The following is a 24,904-nucleotide window of genomic DNA, read 5'->3' as shown; positions in this document are numbered from 1 at the left end:
TCAGGGTGTGTTTCTTTGGCTGGTCCTTTTACCCTAGATCATAAACATGACCATCTTCACCATTATTGTCACAAATGCTGTAATCATCAGTAACATCGTTAATATCCCCACTGATACCACCATCATCATTATTATCACCACACTCATCAGTATACATTATTGTCACACCCTTCATCATTACCACCATAGAATTATTACCATCACTGTCACTGTTGTCATTTTTATCATCTTATCATTACCCAACACTTTCACATACATGGTCATTTCCACTATCAGCTTTATCACGTTAACTATTCTTTTCCTTCTGACCAAAACCAAACACCACCACAACCATCATCATGACAATCAACATCATCATCACTTCTACCACCCAGTGCTATCACAAAGAATACAATCACTACTATTATAACTGGAATTATAGCAACCACCAATATAATTATAGCACCATCTCAATCACCATCATCATTTCTATCATATCTACCACAATTACTTACATTGGTAATTATTCTGTGTCTTATTCAGTTAACTTCTTCAGTCCTTACTCTGTGCCAAGCAGAAATTGTGAGCTGTGGAAGGCTGTATCACTAAATCACCATGATCTTAGCTACATTCCATGCTCCAGGGGAATATTAAATATCCAAAATACATGGGAAACACAAATTGGACTTGATTCATTTAAATAAAAGGACACCAAAGTTGAGTGTAAGTGGATTGGAGTCAGATCTGGAAGAATTTGAGGTGGAGTGTAAATATCATCAAAATATGTTATATAAAAGACAAAAATCCCCAAAGAATTAAGAAAGAGGCAACAAAGGAATGCTGAAGGCAGAAGAAATAGTATTCTGCAGGGAAAAAAGGTCATATTTTTTTCCAGCATCAAGTGTTCAGGCTTGAAATAAAATATATATAAGTAACAAAATACAGACTGAGCAGGTTGAATTTATATACTTCTAAACATATCTCTTCATATACTTACGAGTGTGTATGTGTGTATGTGTGACAACTAAAGAAATACATTATGAATTTGAGAGAGCAAGGATTAGTACATGGAAAGAATTGGAGGGAGGAAAATGAAGAGGAAGAATGATGTTGTTATGTTTTAATTCTAAACATTAAACATACATCAAAATAATTTTTAAAAGATGAGACACTAAAAGTAAAGAGATAAAGTCACAACCTCAAGATCACTGATCATTTTTATAGATTTAACCAGATTTAATATTTATTGCATAAAGGGTTTGTTTTCTAAAGTGTTATATGAGCTGGATAATCTGTAAGGTAAAATGCACAAATAAAATTCCACATATATGTACACACATTATAAACATAAACAGATATGCAAAATATATGTTACATTAACACACAATCAATAGGTAAAATACTTAAACTAATATCTGATATAGTTTTTTCCTCAGTAAGAATGCTATAGCTTTTTGGGGAGGAACAGTTTTTCTCAGTTAGAAAAGGATCACTCATATTATATTAAATGTTCTCAGTCTAAATGCAGGTTAGCCTGTGTACTAGCTTAGAATGTCATTTAAGTGCTTGTAATTAGCACCTAACTGTGGTTGATGCTCTGAGAAAATTCTTAGTAAATGCTGAGGCAGGCCTGAGAGATTCCAGACTCAGCTATCCACTCACAGTGCAAGCATGAAAGCAGGAATGTGGAGATGGAACAACATCAGAAACAACTTAGTTTTTAAATTGTATTGTTTTACCAATTATTAAAATACGTTGTGGTTGTTGTTTTTCTTTTTGCCTTTTTCCCATCCTCTTTCATTACTTCCTCATTTCAAATTTTTTTGCTGGGTGAGGTAATCCAGCATGGGGAACAGGTTCTCAAAAGCCAGAAAAGGACCAGCGACAGGTCCTGATCTCACTGAGAGGAGCCTTACAAACAGACCAAGCTACACAATTGTCACACACATGAAGAGGTCCTAGGTTGGTCCAGTGTAGACTAAAATAAATAAAAAATTGTTAATTTAATAAAATAAAATTTAATTTTTTTTGCTGTATTATATTGTATATCCAGGGCTTTATTCACTCTAAGCAAGGGCTCTATAGTTTAGCTTTATCCCCAACTTCATTATTATTATTTTTGACTATCAAAGCAATGTTTTTTAAAAAATATGTTTAATTGAAAGAAAATTACATCACTTCCACCTCCCTTTTCCGCATTAAGCCCTTCCTGCTTCCCCTCCCTCCAATTCATCCCATGTTCCCCTACAGTTAACTTGAAAAAAAATTTTATTATGATTTTTACACCAACCTACACACACACACACACACACACACACACACACACACACACACACACACACATCCTGTGGAGCATATTTTGGATGTTTCCACATAAGTGGTTTCAAGGATTACCATTCTGCATTGCTTAACCAAGAAGGGGCTCATCTCTGGAACAGGTTTATTCTCCTTCTGCTATTGTCTGTCAGTCATTCATTGCTTGTAGTTTTTTGCATAGTGGCAAGACTCCATGACACCTTCCCTTTCCACACTAATGTGTCCACTGATGTTTCTATTCTTCTTGTCTTATTTATGTGGCCATTTCTAGGACAGACTGTTTCATGGCTGACTTCGTGGTATTCTGGCTCTTGCATGGTATTCTTCCCCCTCCTCTGTGATGTTCCCTGAAATATGGTTCACAGGAATATTTTATTTTTAATTTTCAAATATGTTATAATAGAGTTTACTTAAAATGCAATATATAAAATTCAGAGTAACAGTTAAAATAAATATAAAATCATTCGTATTATTCTCCTACAATTATTTATAAATTTTGAATATATTATTCTATACTGCCCTATAATCTTATTTTTATTATGATGTTGTATCAAAAATATTACCTAGGCTATTTTAACATAGTTATGAAATATTGTTTTATTTATGATATTAAATTATGAACATTAGGAATATTATCATGCTGTCTTTTCACTTATACACCCAGTGAGTTACATCTCCATTCAGGCCCTAGCATTTTTTTGAGGTTTTATTATTTCACAGATTTACAAAGAACAGTGTTTTTTTTATTATTATTAAGACATTTTCTATTCATTTTACATACCAACCACAGATCCTCCCTGCTCCCTCTTCCCCCTCCCCTCAAATGTCCCCCCCCAACCTCCTCCCCATTCCCATCTCCTCCAAGTCAAGGTCTCCCATGGAGAGTCAGCAGAGCCTGATACATTCAGTTGAGGTAGGTCCAAGCACCTCCCCCTTCACCAAGGCTGCACAAAGTGTCACACCTTAGGCACTGGGCTCCAAAAAGCCTGCTCATGAACCACGGATGGATCCTGATCCTCCTCCCTGCATGTGGGCCCCCCAAACAGAAAGAGTAGTGTTTTTTATGATACTATGCACAGGACATTATATTTTAGATACCCAGACACCCACTGTCATTTTCCTTTAGGCGATTCGCTTCTCAATTGTAAGGTGATTGTGTCAATAATGCAAACCATTGCTACAGTGACTCATTTACAATGACATTAAACACTTCCTGTATTTTGTCCTTTAGAAATGGATTTTTCACATAAGGAACCTGTATTTGGTTCACAATGTAAAACAACTGGTACCATGGGAGTTTTAGTTACACCAGTTTCCCAGCCACATATTCAAAAGCAGTTGATATTGTAAGTTTTGTAAGTGATTTCCAGGAATATTCTATGAAAATACAGACTCACAGTGTGTTCCCTAACATTTGACCTAAGAGAGACTGTTCCATGGATGATTTTATGGTATTCTTCATGGTATTCTAGAGTCTCTTGCTCTATTCACATAAAAATTACAAGTAGACAAAGAGAAATTCTGCCTGTATTGTGGGAGTCTGCTGGAGTCCAGCTCCAATCTGTTGAAGGGCTCTTGGGGGAAGGAGAGAGGAATGAGGAAATGATAGGTAGAAAGATAGAAAGAAACTATTAGAAAGACAGAGACACAGGATAGCTTCAGAATGGCCCAGGGTCAATACATAATTGCCTCAAGGTTTATTTCAAAGGGCTCTTTGTACAATGCCATGGGGAGAGACAAAAGACTTCCCCCATCAAGATCAAAGCACAACGTAAAGCCAAGTGTAAACCCTTCAAAGTACCTGGTATCCATGCCTGTGGTCAAATCATCCCATTATGCAGCCCTGCTGGGTAAAGCAAGCTCAGATTCTCTGACCTTGAGTAATTTGGGCCCCCATACTATGTTGGTAGTCTAGTGCTGTGGAACACTTTAGGCTTATATGCCAGAATGGGAGATATGAAGGTTTACAGCATCAGGCCCTGTGAGCTATTATTACATTGCTCCCCAGGGTTAAGAAGTCAGTAGAGCATGGCCCTAGGCACTTAGATGGTGAATTACTGTTCTGAATTTTAACCACCACCAATGGCTTGAACACAACATCACTAATAGACAGCCCACTACTTCCAACACCCATGAACTATAGCAACAGACAGAAGTGGACTGACTACATCTGTGAGTCACACAACACTTGCTGGTCTGTTGGTGTTATGGTGCAGACTTTCTGATAAGGTTAGTTATCTGAACAGGAGTTAGTGTTAAAGACCTCCAGTCTAGGGTCTCCAGACACCTAGAGTTTGGCAAGTCTCTGAAGCTCATCTAGTGGCTAGGAACTACAGCCACTTATTTTTATCTCTTCACAGATTTCATCAACTTTGTAGCCTCCTCTTTCTACCTCTAACTATCTTTAGTTGTCTTTTCATCAGTTGCTGACTCCACCCTCTCCCTGTTCATTGCTACCTCACCCCATTCTAACAATGATAAAGAACAAAAGTAGGCAACCATGGGAAACTAAGCTTAATTGCCAGCATTTGCCCCCACAGGAATGTGCATCAGAAATGCACAACATTCATGTACACAGAAAAGTACATCTGTAAGTAGGAAAAGACCAGTTAAGGGAAGCCTTTGATGGATTTAATTTTGCAATACTAGGAGATGATCCAGGAGGTATCACCAGTCTGAGTTAGAAAGTTAATTGAAGAGCTCAGTTCATGGTCAAGGGAAGAGTGTGGCAATGTTGTCTGTACAAATCATGACACAGACTTTGATGCAACTGAAGGGTTCCACTTACACCAATCACAGGCCTTCTGGAGGACTACTGGGGGATTTTCTTACTATAGACTTGGTGAAATGTCTTCAGAGTTATCTATTTCTCATAAAGGCTTATGTGGCATTCCCTGTAATCAATATTATATTACTAAATTGTTCTTTGATCACTAACAATGTGGCTATAAAAGTATCATTGCCATACATAATCCTGACTTTACACTCAAGCATGTTTGACTTATAGTGCCCTCCAAGACTTCCTTGTCCAAGAATGAACTGGACTCCCTATCCTGGGAAAGGAGGAAATTAGAATAAAAACAACTCATGATTAAAAGTACCACGTCCTCAAGAGAAGAAAATATATCTTGAGTGTGGCTGGGAGGTGAAGGAGTCCCAGGCAACATCTAAGGCAAAAGACTCAGCTACTGTTTACCTTGTTATGTAAAGATATCTGTGGTAAAATTGACCAATCTCACCCAGGAGAAGATGTTCCCCATAGGGGCCTCTGTTTTATAAGCCTCTTTTGGCCATTTCTGCTGGCATGTGACCTCATCTCAAGTATGTTTCTGTTCATCATGTTATTATTTTAAGACTGCTTGCTGTGTCCTTAATATTCAGAGAGTACAGCAATAGTAGCTTGTTCTCCAAATAGAACACTTCTCAATAGTGGCTCAAGCTGCTGAAATAGTCAAAACTGGAACATACCATCAACCCTGGTGTCATGGGTTTTAAATGCTGTAAAGAGACACCATGACCATGGCAACTCTTATAAAGTAAACGTTTAATTGAGGTAGCTTGCTTGCAGTTTCAGAGTTTCAGTTCATGATCATCATGATAAGGAGCATGGCAGTGTGCATGCAGATATGCAGATATGATGCTGGAGCTGGGGATGCTACATCTTGCAGGCAACAGAAAGTCAACTGAGACACTGAAAAATATTCTGAGCATAGGAAAATTCAAAACTCAATCCCTCAGTGATACACATCTTCCAACAAGTCTGTACCCAACCCAACAAAGCCATACCTCCTAATATTGCTACTCCATATGAAATTGTAGAGGCCATTAACATTCAAACTGCCACAGCATGGGTCCAGTGAACTGATGGACCATCCTTGAAGTGATTGTAAAGTATCTAAGAACTGAGGACAACCTAACCATTTGCCAACAAATTTCCCTCACAAGGCTACCAGATATGAAATAAGACCCTGTCAATTGTCTATAATGTTTACTCACCAAAATGCAATTGTGCACATGATGATAACTCATTTGTGAAATTGGTATGACAAATTTTCTGTTATGTAAATATGTTTTGAATAAATGTGTGCATATTTCTGTTATGTTACAGATCCTCTAGCTGCCTGATTTCTCATAGAAACTAAGCCATTCCCCTCAGTAGCTCTTCCTGTACAGTTGCTAAACACCCCTGATCTTGTTCTTGTAGTCTCCTTATCAACCAACCCTTGAAACTCTAAAGCGAGCCCCACCCCAATAGCCAGACTGTAGCTAGAGTTTTCCTGCCTTGCCCACAGTCAGGACAAATGTTTATCACCCACCAGTCCCACAGCCGCTCAGACCCAACCAAGTAAACACAGAGACTTATATTGCTTACAAACTGTATGGCCATGGCAGGCTTCTTGCTAACTGTTCTTATAGCTTAAATTAATCCATTTCCATAAATCTATACCTTGCCACATGGCCTGTGGCTTACTGGCATCTTCACATGCTGCTTGTTCTGGCGGTGGCTGGCAGTGACTCCTTCTGCCTTCCTGTTCTTTCTTTTCTCCTCTCTGTTAGTCCCACATATACTTCCTACCTAGCCACTGGCCAACCAGTATTTTATTTATTGACCAATCAGAGCAACACATTTGCCATACAGAATATTCCACAGCACCAGACCCCAAACAATTTTGAATCAGAAATTAATTTTCATTTAGGACCTAGTTACTTGGTTATTGCTGGTACATTGACTGGCTCATATAGTATGTGATCCCTTTCATTCCCTAGCCTCCAGCCCCCAAATCATGTAAGAACAACAACAACAACAACAAAAAGTCACTCAGAATTGAGAAGGCTGATTCCCTTCAGGACCCAGGCCACGCTGTGCATTAGGGCTATAATTCTAGTAAAGCACTCATCTGAAATACAAGTTGTCTTAGCTTCCTTTGTACCAAACCACTCATAATACCTCTGATCCTATCTAACAGTTTCTGATATTGATAATTTCTGATTATTCTCCCTGCTTCATATAGATATTAGCATGCAAACTTCTGCCCCTTGCTATTGATTTAATTATTATTTATTTACTTATCAGTATGAATTTGTCATCTCACCTATATCCTCTCCACACCCCTTTTGATGCTGTAAAATTTCAAATATGCTTGTGTATAAATATGGTAGTATAATGTCTCTCCCTGATCCATTGCCAAGCTAGCTTCAAAAGTGACCAAGTCCTGTACAATTTTGGTTCCTCTTTATTTTTTATTGCTTCAGAAACCACCACCCTACATAGCGATTTGAGGCAAATCTTAGTAATGTCACCTAAAAAAACTAGTATTTATCATCAAAAGTATGAGGCACCTTTTTTTTTAAATCACAGATATATACTAATAAATTGTTTAGAATGGTCAAATAAATCACCATATAAGAAACCTCAATGAATTACCCTATGAATGAAAAATGAATGTAAGTATTTCTAACTCATTTTTGAAGAGGGCATGTGTAGTCAGAAGTTTTCCTGTGTTTAGTCCATCCTGCAGCCACTTGGACAAATAAACACACAGAGGCTTATATTAATTACAAACTCTATAGCCTAACGGCTCAGGCTTCTCGCTAGCTAGCTCCTATAACTTAATCCATGGCAATTAATCTATAAGTTGCTGTGTGGCTGTGGCTTACCAGTACTTTTACATCTTGCTTCTCCTGGCAGCAGCTGGCATCTCCTCTGCTTTCTTCTTGTCTCTCCACCTGGACTTCCTGCCTGCCTCTAAGCTGCCTTGCCATAAGCCACATGAATTTATTTATCAATAAATCAGAGCAACACACATTCACAGCGTACAGAAAGACATCCCACAGCACTTCCCCTTTTCTGTCTAATCAAAAAGGAAGGTTTAACTTTAACATAGTAAAATTACATATAATAGAGCAGTCATCAAGCAAGAATTACAGTTACAATATCTAGTCTATTTATATTTGGCAAAATTAGTAAATATTTTACTATCTATCCTATTTTGTGAGTCTAAAGTTTTATATCTAATTTATCTTTTATCATAACCAAGGAAAATTATAACTATTTAATCTTCAACTACATCAAAGACCCCAGAAGAATATAATATTACTTGAATAAACAGGAAGTACATTGTAAGCAACTTCCAAAAATCTAGAATGACAGAGACAGCTGGCTGCCTGGACAGTCACTCATAGTTCCTCTGCAATGTCAAGGCATCCATCTTCAGCCTATAGGCCTAGAGTTTCTCAGTTGCTTTTAACTCTGTCCTATAGAATGTCTGGCAGTCTCCTCTGTGAAGCAGGAACCTGAAGGACCATTTCACCTTGTTTTAGCAAATTCAGTGGTTATTTTCCTCTGAGTCCTGTATGTCCTGTATGTCAACAGTCCAGGCAAGAGGAGCTTCTTGCCTAAATGGCTATTTTTGCCAAGAAAAGGATAACCTCTTTATGGAGTGTCTTCAGTTCCCATCTTCCTCTTTGAAGTAAATTGGTGCTGCCAGGAGCAGATGTGTCTCACTGTCCAGAAAATCTAAATTTTAAAAACATTTTAAATGCCATATTCTGTAGGTCTTTGAAGTGTTTGAAGATTACCTACCTAATTGAAATATATCTATATACCTAGAAAACTTAACTAACATGACTATAAGTTTATCATGGGTGACTAATTATTAATCTGTATTTCTTAATTATACATTGCAATTTCAAATGAGCTGTACAAACATAATACCTTAAACAAGAGTAGACACACACACACACACACACACACACATATATAAACAAAAGTAATTTCAAATTTGTATGAATAAACTAAAATCCATAGCAATGTAAAACATTTCAAATAAGTTGTTACTCTTTAAATGTAGATTCAATAATGTATCCTTTTATCCTATCATATCTATATCCTATCCTCCTTTTTCCCTTTAGTAAGATGTTGACTATGACCAATAACAATTTGTAACCAACAACCTAAACAAAGACAAATATCCATAATCCAGCTTTTGCAAATGTGTGCATAGTTTTCTAGGCTACTTCCTGATGATTGTGTGTGCTGGTAGTCTTATGGGGATCCTGAGAAAATTTGAAATAATGGTCAAGTCCTGGGAAGACCGGCCGTAACCTTTGTTGATAGGTACCATCTGTTAAGGTTCAGGAGTTCTGGCTTGAACAAATCTGATCCATTTTAACCAAGAACAAATCCATAGCCTCTTGCTTCCTGTGGAAACAAAAACAGAGCCTCCTTTCCAAAGCAACATATCCTTAGATCCAAATTTTGAGGTCAAGATACCATATATACATATACATATACATATATATATATATATATATATATATATATATATATATAAAACTTAGCAGTCACTACAGTCAAATGTGTCTCTGCAGTTAAAAATTGCAAAGACAATGTAATCCAGACTCTGTGTGTGATTTCCATCTTTATGTGGCTATTTTTATATTATTTTTACTATCTCTTTATTTTAAATCTACTTCTTTATATAACTGCATATATTCCCCTTTATCTCTTTTTTAAGCATACAAACATTTTTACACACATTATAAACTATTTAGAGGTTTATTCCATCTGAATCTGACTTATTGTGAATCTACAATCTTCTCTGACCAGGAGAGATGTTAAATTGTTAATCTGAGTGGCTAAGATTGAATCAGTAGCCCCAGCTGCTGACTGCTCATTTCAGCTTCCCAATATGGTGGAGGTAATTCACTGCCAGCTCTGGGAGCCATGCTCTCTGCTAACACTGGGAAGCAGAGGGTCCATGCCTCCATCCAGCATCGTATAGGCCAGAAACCTCTTTTTTATTTTTGTCTTATTTTTTTTCCATACTAGCAAAAGCTAAATCAGCCATGCAGTTTGCTGCATGGCTTAGAGACGCCTGTGTGTGCTGCAGTAGGAATCCTCCATGCTGTGTTCAAGCTCGCATGCCATGAACCTGCCATACTGTAGTTCATGGCTCGCCTGAGACAAAACTAGGAAGCTGTTTTTAGCTCCATTTTAGAATCTCTTATTAAGTTCTCTGAGGTTTTAGTTAGAAACTTGAGCCAACACATTGGGCACCCAAATGTAGTCAGAAGTTTTTCTGCACCTATCCTGCAGCTGCTCCAACAAGTAAACATACAGAGGCTTATATTACTTACAAACTGTATGGTCTAATGGCTCAAGCTTCTCTCTAGCTAGCTCCTATAACTTAACCCATTTCTATTAATCTATAAGTTGCCACATGGCCATGGCTTACCAGTACTTTTACATCTTGCTTCTCCTGGCAGCGGCTGGTGTCTCCTCTGCTTTCTTTCTGTCCCTCCACTGGGATTTCCTGTCTGCCTCTAAGCTGCCTTGCCATAGGCCAAATGGCTTTATTTATCGATGAATCAGAGCAACATATATTCACAGCATACAGAAAGAAATCTGTAAACAGCAGGCATGCTTTTTAATTTTTGGATTTATTCTTTCAGAATTTATTCATGTACACACAATATATTTTGACCACATCCACCTTCCAATCACCCCTTCCAGACCTTCCCTCTCATGTACCCCTCCAACTTTATATCTTACTCTTCTGTTTTTAATACTCCAGAGTCCAAAATTAGTTATACATAATTGTCTATGGATATAAAGTCATCTATTGAAGCATCGACAACCTACCAGTGGCAACATTCCTGAAGAAAAATGACTCTTCTTCACCCAGCAGCCATGAACTGCAAAGAACTCCCCAAATATCAGAAAGAATACAGTACTGTGGGAGTTTATAGGACCCTGTTGTCTATTAATGGTTTTTATTCCTTCCTTTCACTTGTGTCCATGTGCCAGTGTCTGCATGTGTGTGTGGGTGCACATGTGTGTTACATGCTTCTGAGTACATAAATGTGTATACTTATGCATGTCCACACAGAAACCAGAAGAGGGTGTCAGCTGACTTCACTCACTCTCCACTTTATTCCTTTGTGACAAGATCAATAGCCAAATTGGAAACATGCCATTTTGTCTAGGATGACTGGCCAGAAAGATCTAATTTTCTCTACTCTCCACTGCTGGAGTTACAGGCATGAGTAGCTGTTCCCATATTTTATACATATGTTAGTAACTCCAACTGAGCTCCTTATGCTTGCACAGAACACACTCTTGCACAGAGTGCCATGTCCTCAGGTCCAGACTGCAAAGCTTTTGGAATAAAGAAAATGTGAATTTCAGAAGAATTGAATGTTGACTATGAAGGCTGAGGTGGTGCAAATTCATAAACAAGATAGTATTCAAAAGTTCTAATTTCAGATATTAAAACTGAAGTTGTAAGCCTTTACAGCATGATATGGAGACTACAGTTAATTATAATACATAGTATATTCCCAGCTACAAAATTAGGCTCTAAGTGAAATCATAGAAAATGATGCAACTGTGAAGCAATTATGTGAAGCAATAAGTGATCTTTGTTTTAACATTATTTCACTATGCAGTGTCATATGTAAGTGTAATATTGCCCTCCACAAAATGAATGTAATTGTTAGTGAAAACTTGAATAATAATAGTAACAGCGAGTGTAAGAACAACCTTACTGTGGAGTCATCAATGTGTGAACTGGGTTTTAAACCCCAGCAGAACTGAGCTACACTGAATACTGATTCTTGGCTATCGATTAAGGAGTAAGCATGCCTGCTGTAGTCAATGCTACTCCGGTCATCTTTGTCATATATTTTCCTCAAGATGGGTTGTCACATGAAGTTACTGATGGAAAGATAAAAGTCAATGGGTTTGATGTACATTGTTTATCTGTCTTCTAAGTTTTCTGGCCACCAAGAGATCATTGTTCATAGGTTCATTCATTCCAGGAACTCTCACCCAGTCCTGTTGGATAGATTCTCAGATCTTTGATGCTGGCTACTGGAGATATGGGAATCAGGTGCCTGCTGCGTGCCACAGGTAAGTGGAAGAGAGTACTCTCATCTCCCTGTAGCTTTGCTGTTGTAGCATTTCTTATCCATAATTGTTAGTTTTTCTAGCAACAGTGTCATGTGACTGTGCTATTAACTGTGTTGCATTTCTTGGTTTGAGATTCCCCATGCAGTGCCTATAAGTACCAAAGAAAATGAAAACTCATAGTGAACAAAACCAAACTTTCAGCAAAAGCTGACATTTTACACAGAAAAGCAATCTATCAGAGAAGCTCACAGATTTGAATGAAAATAAAAATCTGCAAAATTTTCATCATCATTATCATCATCATAATAGTAATAATAATAATAAATATTCAGTGTCTAAAATTGTGCAATGTGTTCTTGGATCTGACATAAAATGATTAATTGCACATCACAGTTTAAGAAATAGTTTTATATTTTGTTTCTGTCTCTTTTGGTTGCTCAATTTGGTTCACTTCCTTCTCTGTCATTGCCCCACTTCGGAGTTTTCTGTCTTATATGAAGGGCCAGAAAAGACCAGGAAGGTGAGTATGAATATTAAAATCATCATTAAGTGCCCTGTGATGATGGAGGCAAACTTCACCTGGAGATGAATGTGTATATCCTACTTTCTATGCAGTGCAAATTAGCAATCAAAAAATGCCTCTTATTCTTGTCCTCAGGTAAATGTAATAAAGACAATTCTTCAACTAAGGCCCTCTTTACCCATTTGATAACCAAGATCAGCCATCATATCATCCATTGGGTTTTGCTTAATCAGCTAACTCTCAATCTTGGCATGGCTCTTCATCAATTAAACTGCCTTCTCTTATTTTCACACTGTGTGATCGGCTTTAGTTTTATTGAACTATTGTCTTGACTGAACAGGGGTTGCTACTTTTCATCAGAGATATCAAGAGTAGTTGTGGGTTTTCTTATTTACCCAAGGTTTAGCTCCTTCTTTGTGAGGTTGGCTAGAGTGGTCTTAGAGTAGCTGGAGACATTTAGAAGCTGTCTTTATCCAGAATTTAGTGTGTTGCAATTAGATGCAAACATAGATTAGATTGCCACAGTGTCTTGTATATGTTCCCGAGAAAGGATGGTGAGTCAGTTGGAGACTGCATGGCTGTTTTTTTTTTCCCAGAGCACTCTACTTCCTCTTATCTGGTCAGATTGCTTATTTCATATTTACCTGTAATCCCTATTATTTATCTTCAGAATTTTCAGTGTCACAGTCTTAACCCTAACTTTCCTTTTAACTCTAACATTTGTTTTCTATGAGCAGTAAAAATATCTGTTCAAAAACATATCAGCAGAATCAGATATCTACAAAGCATGGCTATTCAATCTCAATGTGACACTGTCCTTGTATTTTCAGGGTCCTCCTTGGTAGGATTTGGGGAGGGAGGAGAAGTGAAAACTGAGAGAGTGGGAAAAAGATCAACCTTTAGGCAAAGGGGTCGTCAGGGATCCAGATGAGTGATAATGTGAAACGGGTTTCACCCACCTCAGAGAGCACAGAATTAATTATTTTATGGTACCCTATATGAGAGTAGGGAGAAGAAAACTATTATGCCCAAGTAAATAGCCCCAGGAGCAGGACACTTGAGCTAGACTTAGAGGATAGTTTTTGTCTCATATTTTTGTTTGTGCAGGTGAAGGAAATGTCCTGAGGACACTCCTGCATCAAGGGTATATGGAATAGCTATGGGCTCATATAGTGCACAGTGGAATGTTTCTGGCTTCAGTCATTCTCCATTTGTGGGACTGTTATCTGAAAATTTCTGGTCCCAGGATAGAGGAGACTTAGTTCTCATGACATCTGTGAAGTAGTGTGTGAAGCTTTTTACATGAGCTAGAGGTTATGAGGTCCAATACATATGGTCTGTGCTTTTCTACTTTTCACTCATCTTCCCAAGAACATCAGCATTACTGCAGGTTAAATGTCCCCTATAAACACTATAACTATCAGCCATGTCCATCACTTGGGCACAAGGAATATGTTCAATGTGAGTGAAGATGTACCACATTTCTGAAACTTGTACTAGATCAGAGACTCAATACACACAAAATATAGAGTATTTTAAATAACATGTATAGCAATATAAATTTTTCTAATTACACATGAGTAGATGGTAGAATGCTAATGTCTAAACCCTCTTATATTATATAAAATATAGCATTGAAATCAATTTCACCTTCTTGTGGAACCCAGTACTCTTTTCATGGCACACATGCCTGGAACATTTGAATCAGATCATACTGATACTGATACTGAAAGAACACTTTCACATTAGATTCACTAACATTCCCTTATGGAGATGGGGTTTCATAGAGCATGTTTGTTGCCTGTTTCCCAAAAGGCAAATAAGCAGTAATGATTCTTGTGTTGGGAAAGAAACTCTTTGGTGGCATACCTGTACTTCAGTTGACCATATTCCTGTAAGTAAGACCTCACACATGCTCCTGGAAGTAACCTCAATTAAACTAATTGGATCACCAAGGTAGACTTAGGTAGAATAATTCCTTTGGATTATTATTAGAGTCTTGTCCCAGTTGGCTTTCTGATCCTGTGGTAAAAATAAAGAATTTGGGGAGGAAAGGTTTTATGTTAGCTTACAATTACAATTCTCATAAAGAGAATTCAAGGCAAGAACACAAAGAATGAAATGAAGCAGAGACCAAAGAAGAATCTTGCTTATTGGCTTGTTTCCCATGGCTTACTCAGCTAGCTTTCTTATACAACTACGGGCCACCTGCCCAGGGGTGCCTTGGACCCTCCCACATCAATTACTAATCAAGAAAACACCTGCAGTGTTGTCTACAGGCCAATTGGAGCAAATAATACTTCAATAAAGATTCCCTCTTCCAAGCTATGACAGGTTTGTGTTTTTGACAAAATCAACCAGGGCGTTTCTATTTCTGAGAATAATAAAGATTCGAATAGAAAAGTCACCCAACATATGCATTCTTTTTGCATTGTGATTTTCTTCATATGGTGATTGGGTTTAGATTCATACACAATGTGGGCTTAGAAGCCTACACTGATAAGAGGGAGTCTTAAATATAGAACAGAGCTTGTGGGTGTGGAATCTATGTACCAGCCTTGGAGGTACATATGGGTTCACTGGTGGGTTCACAGCTACAATAATATATTTTCTCTTTTTCAGTAATGCAATACTCATCACAATTTACCATGACCACTGTAGTGAACTAATGTGGATGAGTTTAAGAGTCTTCTCTATAAGGCAGACAAAGATTGTAATACTCGCAAGCAGAGCTAGGGCCCCAAAGGAACCCAATTTGAATATTTCCTTCTATTTCTTTTTTAGCTCTTGGTGTCCTGCTTGTCTGGTCAATATTACAGCTGAAGAATACTTCAGGTGAGTCTATTCATGGATTAAACTGGGGTAAAAGATAGTGGGGTATGGAATTATCTACCCTGGAAGTGAAGTGATCACTGTTAAGTGTTGAACTTTTTATGATCTTTATATTAAGTACCATTGCTCTATCTCTAACATCTTCATCATCACCATCATTGTTTACATCACTTATCTGAACAACTACATATGAGATTGCATTTGATGCTCATGATATCACTATGATAAGATACTATAATTATGAAGAAGACAAAATCTACACATGATAATTGGTTCCTTAGAAGAGAACTGAAAGATGCTAGCTTCTGCTCTTGCACTAAACTTGTGTCATTGCTGGCATTGTGATACATGTTTTGAACTCAGGTCATCATACTTACAGATCAATATTACTTTAGAGCATATTTAAATAGGCAACCGAGGCATCTCCACAGCTCTTGAAGCTGAGTCTTCTGTAGACCCATTCCTGTCAGTCATTGGTATAAGGAGCCACTCCTCATGGGAAGGAATTACTAACTTGTCCTCTGGTGATGAATGAAGATTTGATGGCTAAAGAAAGTTCCTAGGGAAGGAAAAGTAAGGCCTCCTAATTGAAATTTTACAAAAATTTGAATATTTTTCCAAATATCTATTTGGAAAATAGATATTTATATAAGAATATGGCGGGGCTGGAGAAATGGCTCAGAGGTTAAGAGCACTGACTGCCTTTCCAGAGGTCTTGATTTAATTCCCAGCAACCACCGGTGGTTCACAACCATCTGTAATGAGATCTGGTGCCCTCTTCTGGCCCGCGGTCATATATGCTGTATACATAATAAATAAATAAAACTTAAAAAAATATTTAAAAAAAAAAGAATATGGCCATGGGAAGTCATTGTGAGCATTTATATCAAACAGTGGGATGGATACAAAGAAATCCCACAAAGGACATGAGACAATGCATAAATGTACTGTGTGTTCCCTGCAGCATCCTGCCCTCAATGCCATGAAAATGCCTCCTGCTACAACAGCACTCATTGTATTTGTAAAGATGGATTCTGGGCAGGACCTGATAAAGGAATAATTATTGAGCCCCATGTGGAATGCGGAGGTAAAGGAGTCTGTCTTTATTTGCTTCTCATTGTTGTGATTAACACTGTAGGCAAACTGGGAAGGAAAGGGTTTCTTTCATCCTACACTTCGAGGTAACATTCTATTACAGACAGAAGCCAGGAACTCAAGGCAGGAAACTGGATATAGAAACTGAAACAGAAACCATGGAGGTGTGCTGCTTACTTGATTGCTCTTAGAGGCTTACTTAATATAGCAATTTGAATGAGAATGTTCTCCATAGGCTCATACATTTAAATGCTGTGTTCCCAGTTGGTGGAACTATTTGGGAAAGATTAGGAGGTGTGGGCTTGTTGAAGAAGGTGTGGCACTGGAGGGGGGATCTTTGAGGTTTTAAAGCTCATGACCCTCCTAGTTAGCTCTCTTTGCCTCCTGCCTATGGATCAACTGAGATGTAATCTCCCAATTACTGCTTTAGCACCACGTGTGCTTGTCAACTGCCATGCTTCATGTCATGATAAGCCCCCATCAAATGCTTTCTTTCATAAGTTGCTTTTTTTTATAATGTCTCTTCACAAAAATACAACAATCTATGAAAGCATTTTTTCAACTGAGGTCCCTTTTTCAAAAAGAGCCTTCATTGTGCCATGTTGACAAAAAACAAAAACAACAACAAAAAACAAAGAGCATAAAGTTTTAGTTTAATTGTTATTGAAAATTCTTATGACCCTTGATCAAACATTGATAGATCATGCAGATTTCAGAGATCTTTAGAAGAATCATTGACAATGTAAAGGTATTAACCAAGTGTGCTTGTGTTATACTTTTTGGACAGACAAGGACCGTGTGACTCTTTGGATCAATAAATCTTTGATCTGTAGCCCTCTTTGTTTCATTTTCCTTGTGACAAAATACCCTGAAATAAGCAACTTTGAGAAGTAATAGTTTGTCTTAGCTCAATATACCAGATTATAGTCCATCACTATAGGAAAATCAAGGTGGAGGAAACGTTAAACAGCTATTCACAGCCACAATCATGAACAGAGGCAGAATGAATGATTTAAGGCCAGATATGAGGCAGCTATCTCCTTTTTCACTCAGTCTTGGGCCCAGCTCAAGAAATGGTTCTGTTCACATTCAGGGTAGAAGGTCATCCCACAGCAATTAACTCAATAAAATGAATCCCTCAGAGGCATGCCCACAAGCTAACAGAATCCACAATATTCCTCATTGAGAATCCCTTCCCAGACAATTCTACCTTCTGTCATGCTGACAATTAAAACTAATAATCACAACTCTAGTCCCAGAGTTGCATCAATTTGACAATTAACACTAATCATTAAACAGTCTCCTCTCTTAAACTTCAACTTTGGTCTGCCAGCAGTGAAAATGGATGTTCACAAAAACTGGTCATGTTATTATGGGAAGAAATCAGAATTTTAGGAGAACCTGCTGAGATTTCTAAGTTCTTATGTCCTAGAACCTCGAATTGGACCAGGGACATATGGGCAGTGGGAACAAGAGAGTTATTTATAAAGAAAAAACTCAGTAATACTCCTAAAGATAGAAGTAGATTGGTAACCTTAGAAAAGTCAGAAGTTCACACTTTTTTTGTTATCAACATCAGTTCTGGTCCTTTGTAGATCATTTACATCACATCTACTTTTTCTGAGAATTTCTTAAGCTTTTCTTGGCCCTCACCCTATTTTATTAAATGTATCCCTGCTAGAAAGAGAATTGCAGTCTTTAAGCCAAATCAATTCCTTGATATATAAGTATTGATGCCTCTCTCTCTTTCCACCTGTCTCTTGAGACAGTATGAGCATTGTGTCAGAAAAGCTTTAAGTAGTATTCTCTTTCAACATTGACCTTATCCATTTCTTTTGTTTGTTTGTTTGTTTTGTTTTTTGTTTTTTGTTTTTCAAGACAGGGTTTCTCTGTGTAGCTTTGTGCCTTTCCTGGAACTTACTTGGTAGCCCAGGCTGGCCTCGAACTCACAGAGTTCTGCCTGCCTCTGCTTCCCGAGTGCTGGGATTAAAGTGGCACATGCCTTTAATCCCTTATCCATTTCTAATAGTGAGCTCTTTTATCCTAAATTTATTCTTCTATTAGGTAAATTTTGTTAATGTGATAAACACCATGACCAAAAGTAACATACAGAAGAAACAGTTTGGTTTGGTTTATGGTTCCAGGAAAGGAGTCTACAATGATGGGGATAAGCATGACATCAGGTATTTGTATAAACAGATGACATGACTACTTCATGGTATGGTTACAGGGGAAGTTTTTTTTTTGGAGATATATGAGATAGAGAATAGCCAGAGACATCTGGAAGGGTCCAAAGTGGAGAGAGAAAGAAAATTTAACATGGCCAGAAGACTGGACATGGACATGGCTATCTGCAGGAGAGAAGAGATTAGCAGGGGATGGAGAATAGTGAAAACACAGTGAGAGGAGCAAAACAGAGAGAGAGGAGGGCAGGGCTGCAAGGAGAATGAGTAGCTGGGGGATATCCAATGAGCGGGAGGGAGATTAGAGTAGGGGAGGAGGTAAGAAGGGCTAGGATGCTAGCATGAACTTTGAAATGTATATCAAGTATTTGTGATACTGAGGGGGCCTAGAGGACAGCATGAGTTTTGATATGGTAACAGGTACTACAAGTAGCCAGCCATATGTCCCTTTTATTTAAACTGTTATATTTGATACCTTGGCTGTCATAGGTTCATGGGTATCTTGTGTGACAAAACGCATTTAGACCAACTTTAAATATTCCCCTAGTCCCTTATAGTCTATACAATGTTCAAAAGTCCTAAGTTAAAATTCTATTCTGAGACTCAATGGTCTCTTAACTGTGACCATTGTAAAACCGAAGCACAAATTGTAGGCTTCATACATGCGATGGCACAGAGCATACATTACCTTTCCAAAGGGGAGTAGTGGGGACATAGTGAGGAAAGGTCACACAAAGCATATGAAACACAACAGGGTAAACCTCAAATGCTGAAGCTCCATGTCTGGTATCTGGGTCATTAGCTGATAAGGACTTAGATGGCTCTGCTCCTCTGGGCTTGCTGCCTCAACATAGTTCTCTCTCTCTTTCTTGAGCTGGTTCTACTCCTTGCGTTAAGCTCTTCTTGGCAGGTATCTCATAGCTCTGGCAACTCCAACACTTGAGATCTCCACTGCAATACAGGTTTCACTTTTACAAATCCACACAGTAGGCTCTCATGGCCTTCTCTCATGAATGCATGCCCTGGCCCATTTTGCCTTCCCCCAGGAGGTCCCTGAATCCACAGAATGAGTCCAAAACACCCTCATTCTTGCACTATTCATGCCTCCAAAGCTGATAACGTGGTGACAAAAGTGCCAAGTTCTGCTGCCATTCAGAATGGGTCCTTGGATCAGATTTGCAACGTAGTTGCTGTGCATTCTCACAAAAAAAGCTCCTTAGGCCTTCTTTTTTCTCATTTCAGTAGCTGATTTTAGTCTTGTCCTCAGGGCTCCTTTTCATTGTTCCAGTGCAGAACAAGAGGTCTAACCTTGAGGTTCTAACCTCCAACAATCACAGCCTCTTTGGGGGCATTGATAAACTTTCTAGGATTCTTTTCTCTCTACAGTGCATACTTTAAGTTTCTTTCTGCCCTGCTTTCTGATTTTCCTTATAGAAGTGAATGAGATAATCAGCAATAACCAGGCATAGATTCAGAACTGGGCTGCCTAGAAATGTCCTCTGATGAGTAAATTAGTCAATTATTTTTAAGTTTAGATGTGTACCAATTATCAGAAAAAGGGCAGAAAACATCTAGATTTTTTACTGAAGTATAAAACAAGTAGCCTCTAATTCAGGGACTAACAGAGAACTTATTTCTCTCTGAGGTCTCTCCTCTGCCTCAGACCTCTAATGTCCTCACTACTCCTTGCTCTATTGTGTTTTGAGATCCTTCAATAACAGCTAATAAAGCTCTGATTATAGAGTCAACCAGGTTTCTAGTCCAGACTTCCAAAGTCTTCCACTTTCCTCAAAAGGACAGCATGGTCAAGACAATCACAGCAATAACTCCACTTCATAGTATCAACTTCATTTTCTGTTTTATATTATGTATATTGGTGTTTATCTGCATGCATGTCTGTGTGCCATCTTCATGTGGTACCCATGGAGGCTGGAAGGAGGTAAGAGGTCCACTCCACTGGAACTGAAGTTACAGATGGTTAAAAGTTGCCATTTGGATTCTGGGAATTGTACTTGGGTCCTCTTAAAGAGTAGCCAGTGCTCTTAAACACTGATCTATTTCTTCAGCCCCTCAACTTCTGCGTTAATTATACTTTTGTTGCTGTTATAAATGACATAACCAAAAGCAATGCATGGAATAAAATGCTTGTTTTGGCTTATGGTTCCAGGGACAAAGTCCATAATGTCCCAAAGTCCAGGGAAAGCCATAGCATGAAGCAGTCAGAGATGATATATCACATCTCAAATACACACAGGAATCAGAAGGACCCAGGAGAAAGTGGGACAACGCCATAAATACTTGAAGACTGACCTCAGTGTTATTCTTATTCCAATAGCTTTCTTAAACAGTGCTGCCAACAGAGAGTAATTATTCAAATATTTGAGCCTGTAGGGAATATTTATTATTTAAACCACTACCATTCCCTTGTTGCTGGGTGTATGCTTTGAGTCAATTTGACAAACTACATGAATCAGCATTAAAGAAGCTACTCAATCCTTACTTTGGAGGTGTGTCACAGTATTGGAGAAATTACTGCCACCATCACCTTGCCCTAAAATCCATTTCTCAGCTTTTAATCTATTCCACTATTCATTTTTTTCATTCATTTACTAGTACCTCATCACTATTCTGAGTATTATATAGGATACTTCAACGTCAGGAAGGTTGCTGCTGCCCACCTCATAGTTCTCTGGGTATTATTGCTTGGGCATGTTACTCTATAAAGCACATGTGTGTTTTTTATTGACATTTGTGATAATTAATCTTCACTGTCAACTTGATTGTATTTAGAATAACACCTGTGGGCATGTCTGTAAGGATCTTTCCAGTGAGTCTTGAATGACGAAGGGTGATGTACCCTGAATGTGAATGACAGGACTCCATAGACTTGAATTCCAGACTAAATGAAAAGGCAACAAAGAGAAAAATCAGCTTAGTACCAGTATTCATCTCTCTCTGAAGCCTGGTTATTTATGCAATGTGACCAACTATACCTGTAGCTATGTCTTCCTTTTATCAATGACTGTTTCCCACACTTACATCACAAGTCAAAATAAGCCATTACTTCCTTAAATTGCTTTTGGTATGTGTTTGGAGACATAATAAAAACAGTTTCTGAAGGAGAATTGCATTACATTTATAAATTAATTCAAGGAGAACTGTCATCTTTATCATATTGATTTATCCTAACAAAGAACAAAGGTTATTGTTTGGTAAATTTACAAATGAAATATAGCAGTAGAAACTCTACAGGCAAGAGAAAGCAAGTGATTTTTCTTCATTTGCAGATTGTCAATTGGTGTATATCTTCAACTTGTTAGCTGGCATTACTGATATTGTTGGTCCTGATTGTTACGGTAAGTCTATACATACATTTTTTCCATTATGCAAGGGCAGGTGGGTGGATAGAGCTTATGACAGCTATGCTACAATTGGCTGGAATATTAGAGTTATTTTTATATCTTCATCCCTTTGCTGTATTTGACATTTTACAATGCAATGCCAACTAGTCCATGGGATCAAATAAACATTTCCAAATAAAAACCTTCCAAATTTGTCTCCAATACAGGTCTCTTCCCTTGTTCTACAAATGGACAGCTCTGATTTTCTTCACAACTTCACAGCTTCTTTATCTTGAAATAATACCAAATTCAGTTCACATGTCAATCTGTATTCACAGTAAACCCCTTGAGTTCATGCTAATATTCCCAAGCCTTTCTTCGTGTGCAACTTCTTTCTACAGCAATGATAAATCAGCTACTCAAGATTCACAATATATTTTACTGCTCAGGTCACACAGAATATCATGCTTTAAATAATGCTGCATGAAGAGGCAGTGCTTTCATTTACAAATTGATTTTAGTGAACAATTTAAAAAATTATATTTTTTTTTCATGCAAGAACTTTTGATGTTTCCCCTTCTCAAATTCCTCTTAGGTCCATGTCAGGTCCAAGTCACCTGATAGAGCAACATCTTTGTGAAATCTCTGAACACCATCTTATAAGAGCCAATTAGCTGGACATCAAATGATGCCTCTTTTTTTTTTTGGATTCTTTTTTTTTAATTTTATAATTTAATTTAATTTTACATATCTTTGAAGGCAAAGACTCCCCTGGGGATTGAGTTCAACCTGGTAGATTCAGTCCAGGCAGGTCCAGTCCCCTCCTCCCAGGCTGAGCCAAGTGTCCCTGTATAAGCCCCAGGTTCCAAACAGCCAGCTCACTCACTGAGGACAGGTTCCGGTCCCACTGCCTGGATGCCTCCCAAACAGATCAAGCTAATCAACTGTCTAACTTATCCAGAGGGCCTGATCCAGTTGGGAGTGCCTCAGCTATTGGTAGAAGAAATAGATTCATCAGTCAAAGAAACAAATGACACCTCTTTAATGCCTATTTTCCTCAGCAATGACTGCCCTTCTTCTAGTGTGTTTCAATCAATATTGTTAATGAGGCCTTATCTGCTGATGAACAGATGTCACCAACAGCTTCGCTATGACATCCCATTAAACACTTTTTTTGACTTTCAGATTATGCATTCTTTGTCTCATGGACAGATTTAAAATAATAGTAATAATAATAATAATAATAATAATAATAAAATTTTTAGCTTTCCTGGCACTCAGACTGATCACATCCACCAGTCTCTTCTATAGCCTCATTAGCAAGGTTATAAAATATCTTTTATATTTTATTTGTTTATTTAAAAGACTTCCCTAATCCATGTGAGATGATTATCATTGTTTTTTATTCTCAGTTATTAATAAAAATATTGTCTGGCTGTGATTATCATTGTTTTTCATTCTCAGCAATTAATACAAGTGTTGTCTAACTGTAAATTGTGTATTTCTCTTCCTTTCTATTTCAAGTCAAATCTGGTACTATCTTCTCTAATTTTATCTTGCTATCTTTCACTTATTCCTTTATTTTTTCTATGAGTCCAAAGTTTTGGATCCCAGGTAGGGTTCTTTATCACATATTTAATTTATAGTCTCTTACTTTTTAATCCAGCCAGGTCTAGGGAATAGCCAATACCTACATCTTATATTCCAACTTTTCTGCTTTCCCTGCCAAATCAAGAGACTAATGCAATACTTTCTCAGTGTGATTCCTCTCTTATCTGCCAAGCTCTTTCTGGGAAGAGACCTGAACTTAGTTGCATGTCTTTATGCACACAACAAAGGTCAAGCAATGGATGCCACAGATTGCTTATGACCTCCTCCCACATATGCTAATTTCAAGGATTGTAATATGTTTTCTACTCCATCAGCACGTTGGTTGGCATTCCTACAATACCTTGATGGACTTCAATCATCAATGATGCCTGCCACTGTAGAAGATGACCACTCTGCGATTCCTTCCACGGACACTCCACTCTCAGGCAGCTTACCCTCAGTTGCATATCCTATCTTACATCACAGGGAGCATGCCACCACCACTACAGCAAGAAGGCACATCATGCCTTACTATTCGAGGAAAGGTAGCTATATTGGGATTGCCTCTGCAGACATCCATCATCACAAACACCAGACACTGTTACATGTCCTACAATTCAACACAGGGGCCACACTGCTGTTGCTTTCAAAATCATCTCTGGTTTTGTTGATGCCATATGACTTTTCATGGATGATATGAATAAGTTATCTATTCACCAATGATTCTACCCACATCTAACTTACTGAGCCAGTGAGTTTACTAGAGTTACTTACAAGAGTGTCATTGAGTGGTTACTAATAGGAGCTATTTCAAAAAGCCCACACAGCAGAGATTACAACTCTCCACAGATATGGAGCTCCCTGAATGCATTTTTTAAAGCAATTCATCTGATCTAACTAGAGAATCTTCTCTCCTCAGCAATTGCTGCTGCTTATATAACCAAGGGAAGAGGGGCTTGAGAATATTCTAAGTTTTATAAACTTCTTTGAGGCTTTTGAATTTTGTTTACTTACTGAGTTTTAATGGGTCTTATCCAGAAGAGCAGGTTTCAATTCAGAGGACATAGCTGCACAACAAAGATACTATTTCCCTTCTAAAATCCTAACATAGTAAAAGCATGTCTAAGATCCA

At 38.0% G+C, this 24,904-nt stretch overlaps 1 protein-coding gene across 6 annotated transcripts in view; it reads left to right on the top strand.

Annotated features, from left to right (window-relative positions):
- Positions 1–24,904, top strand: part of LOC114684971 (adhesion G protein-coupled receptor E4) — a 67,406-nt gene that overhangs the window by 14,689 nt on the left and 27,813 nt on the right. For 3 of the 6 annotated variants that reach the window (XM_037197934.1, XM_037197930.1, XM_037197931.1), the window contains exons 2-6: positions 12,118–12,208; positions 15,516–15,566; positions 16,528–16,650; positions 22,129–22,197; positions 24,108–24,317. In XM_037197934.1, coding sequence (XP_037053829.1) covers positions 12,160–12,208; positions 15,516–15,566; positions 16,528–16,650; positions 22,129–22,197; positions 24,108–24,317 — 502 coding nt within the window. In that variant the 5' untranslated portion in view covers positions 12,118–12,159. Of the gene's footprint in view, positions 1–12,102; positions 12,209–15,515; positions 15,567–16,527; positions 16,651–22,128; positions 22,198–24,107; positions 24,318–24,904 lie in introns of all 6 variants that reach the window. The other 3 variants (XM_037197932.1, XM_037197933.1, XM_037197935.1) reach the window with 3 other exon arrangements.

Source organism: Peromyscus leucopus, chromosome 22 (assembly GCF_004664715.2).
Source record: "Peromyscus leucopus breed LL Stock chromosome 22, UCI_PerLeu_2.1, whole genome shotgun sequence".
NCBI lineage: Eukaryota > Metazoa > Chordata > Mammalia > Rodentia > Cricetidae > Peromyscus > Peromyscus leucopus.
The sequence above is the reverse complement of the archived record's forward strand: the minus strand, read 5'-3'. Positions and strand labels throughout refer to the sequence as shown.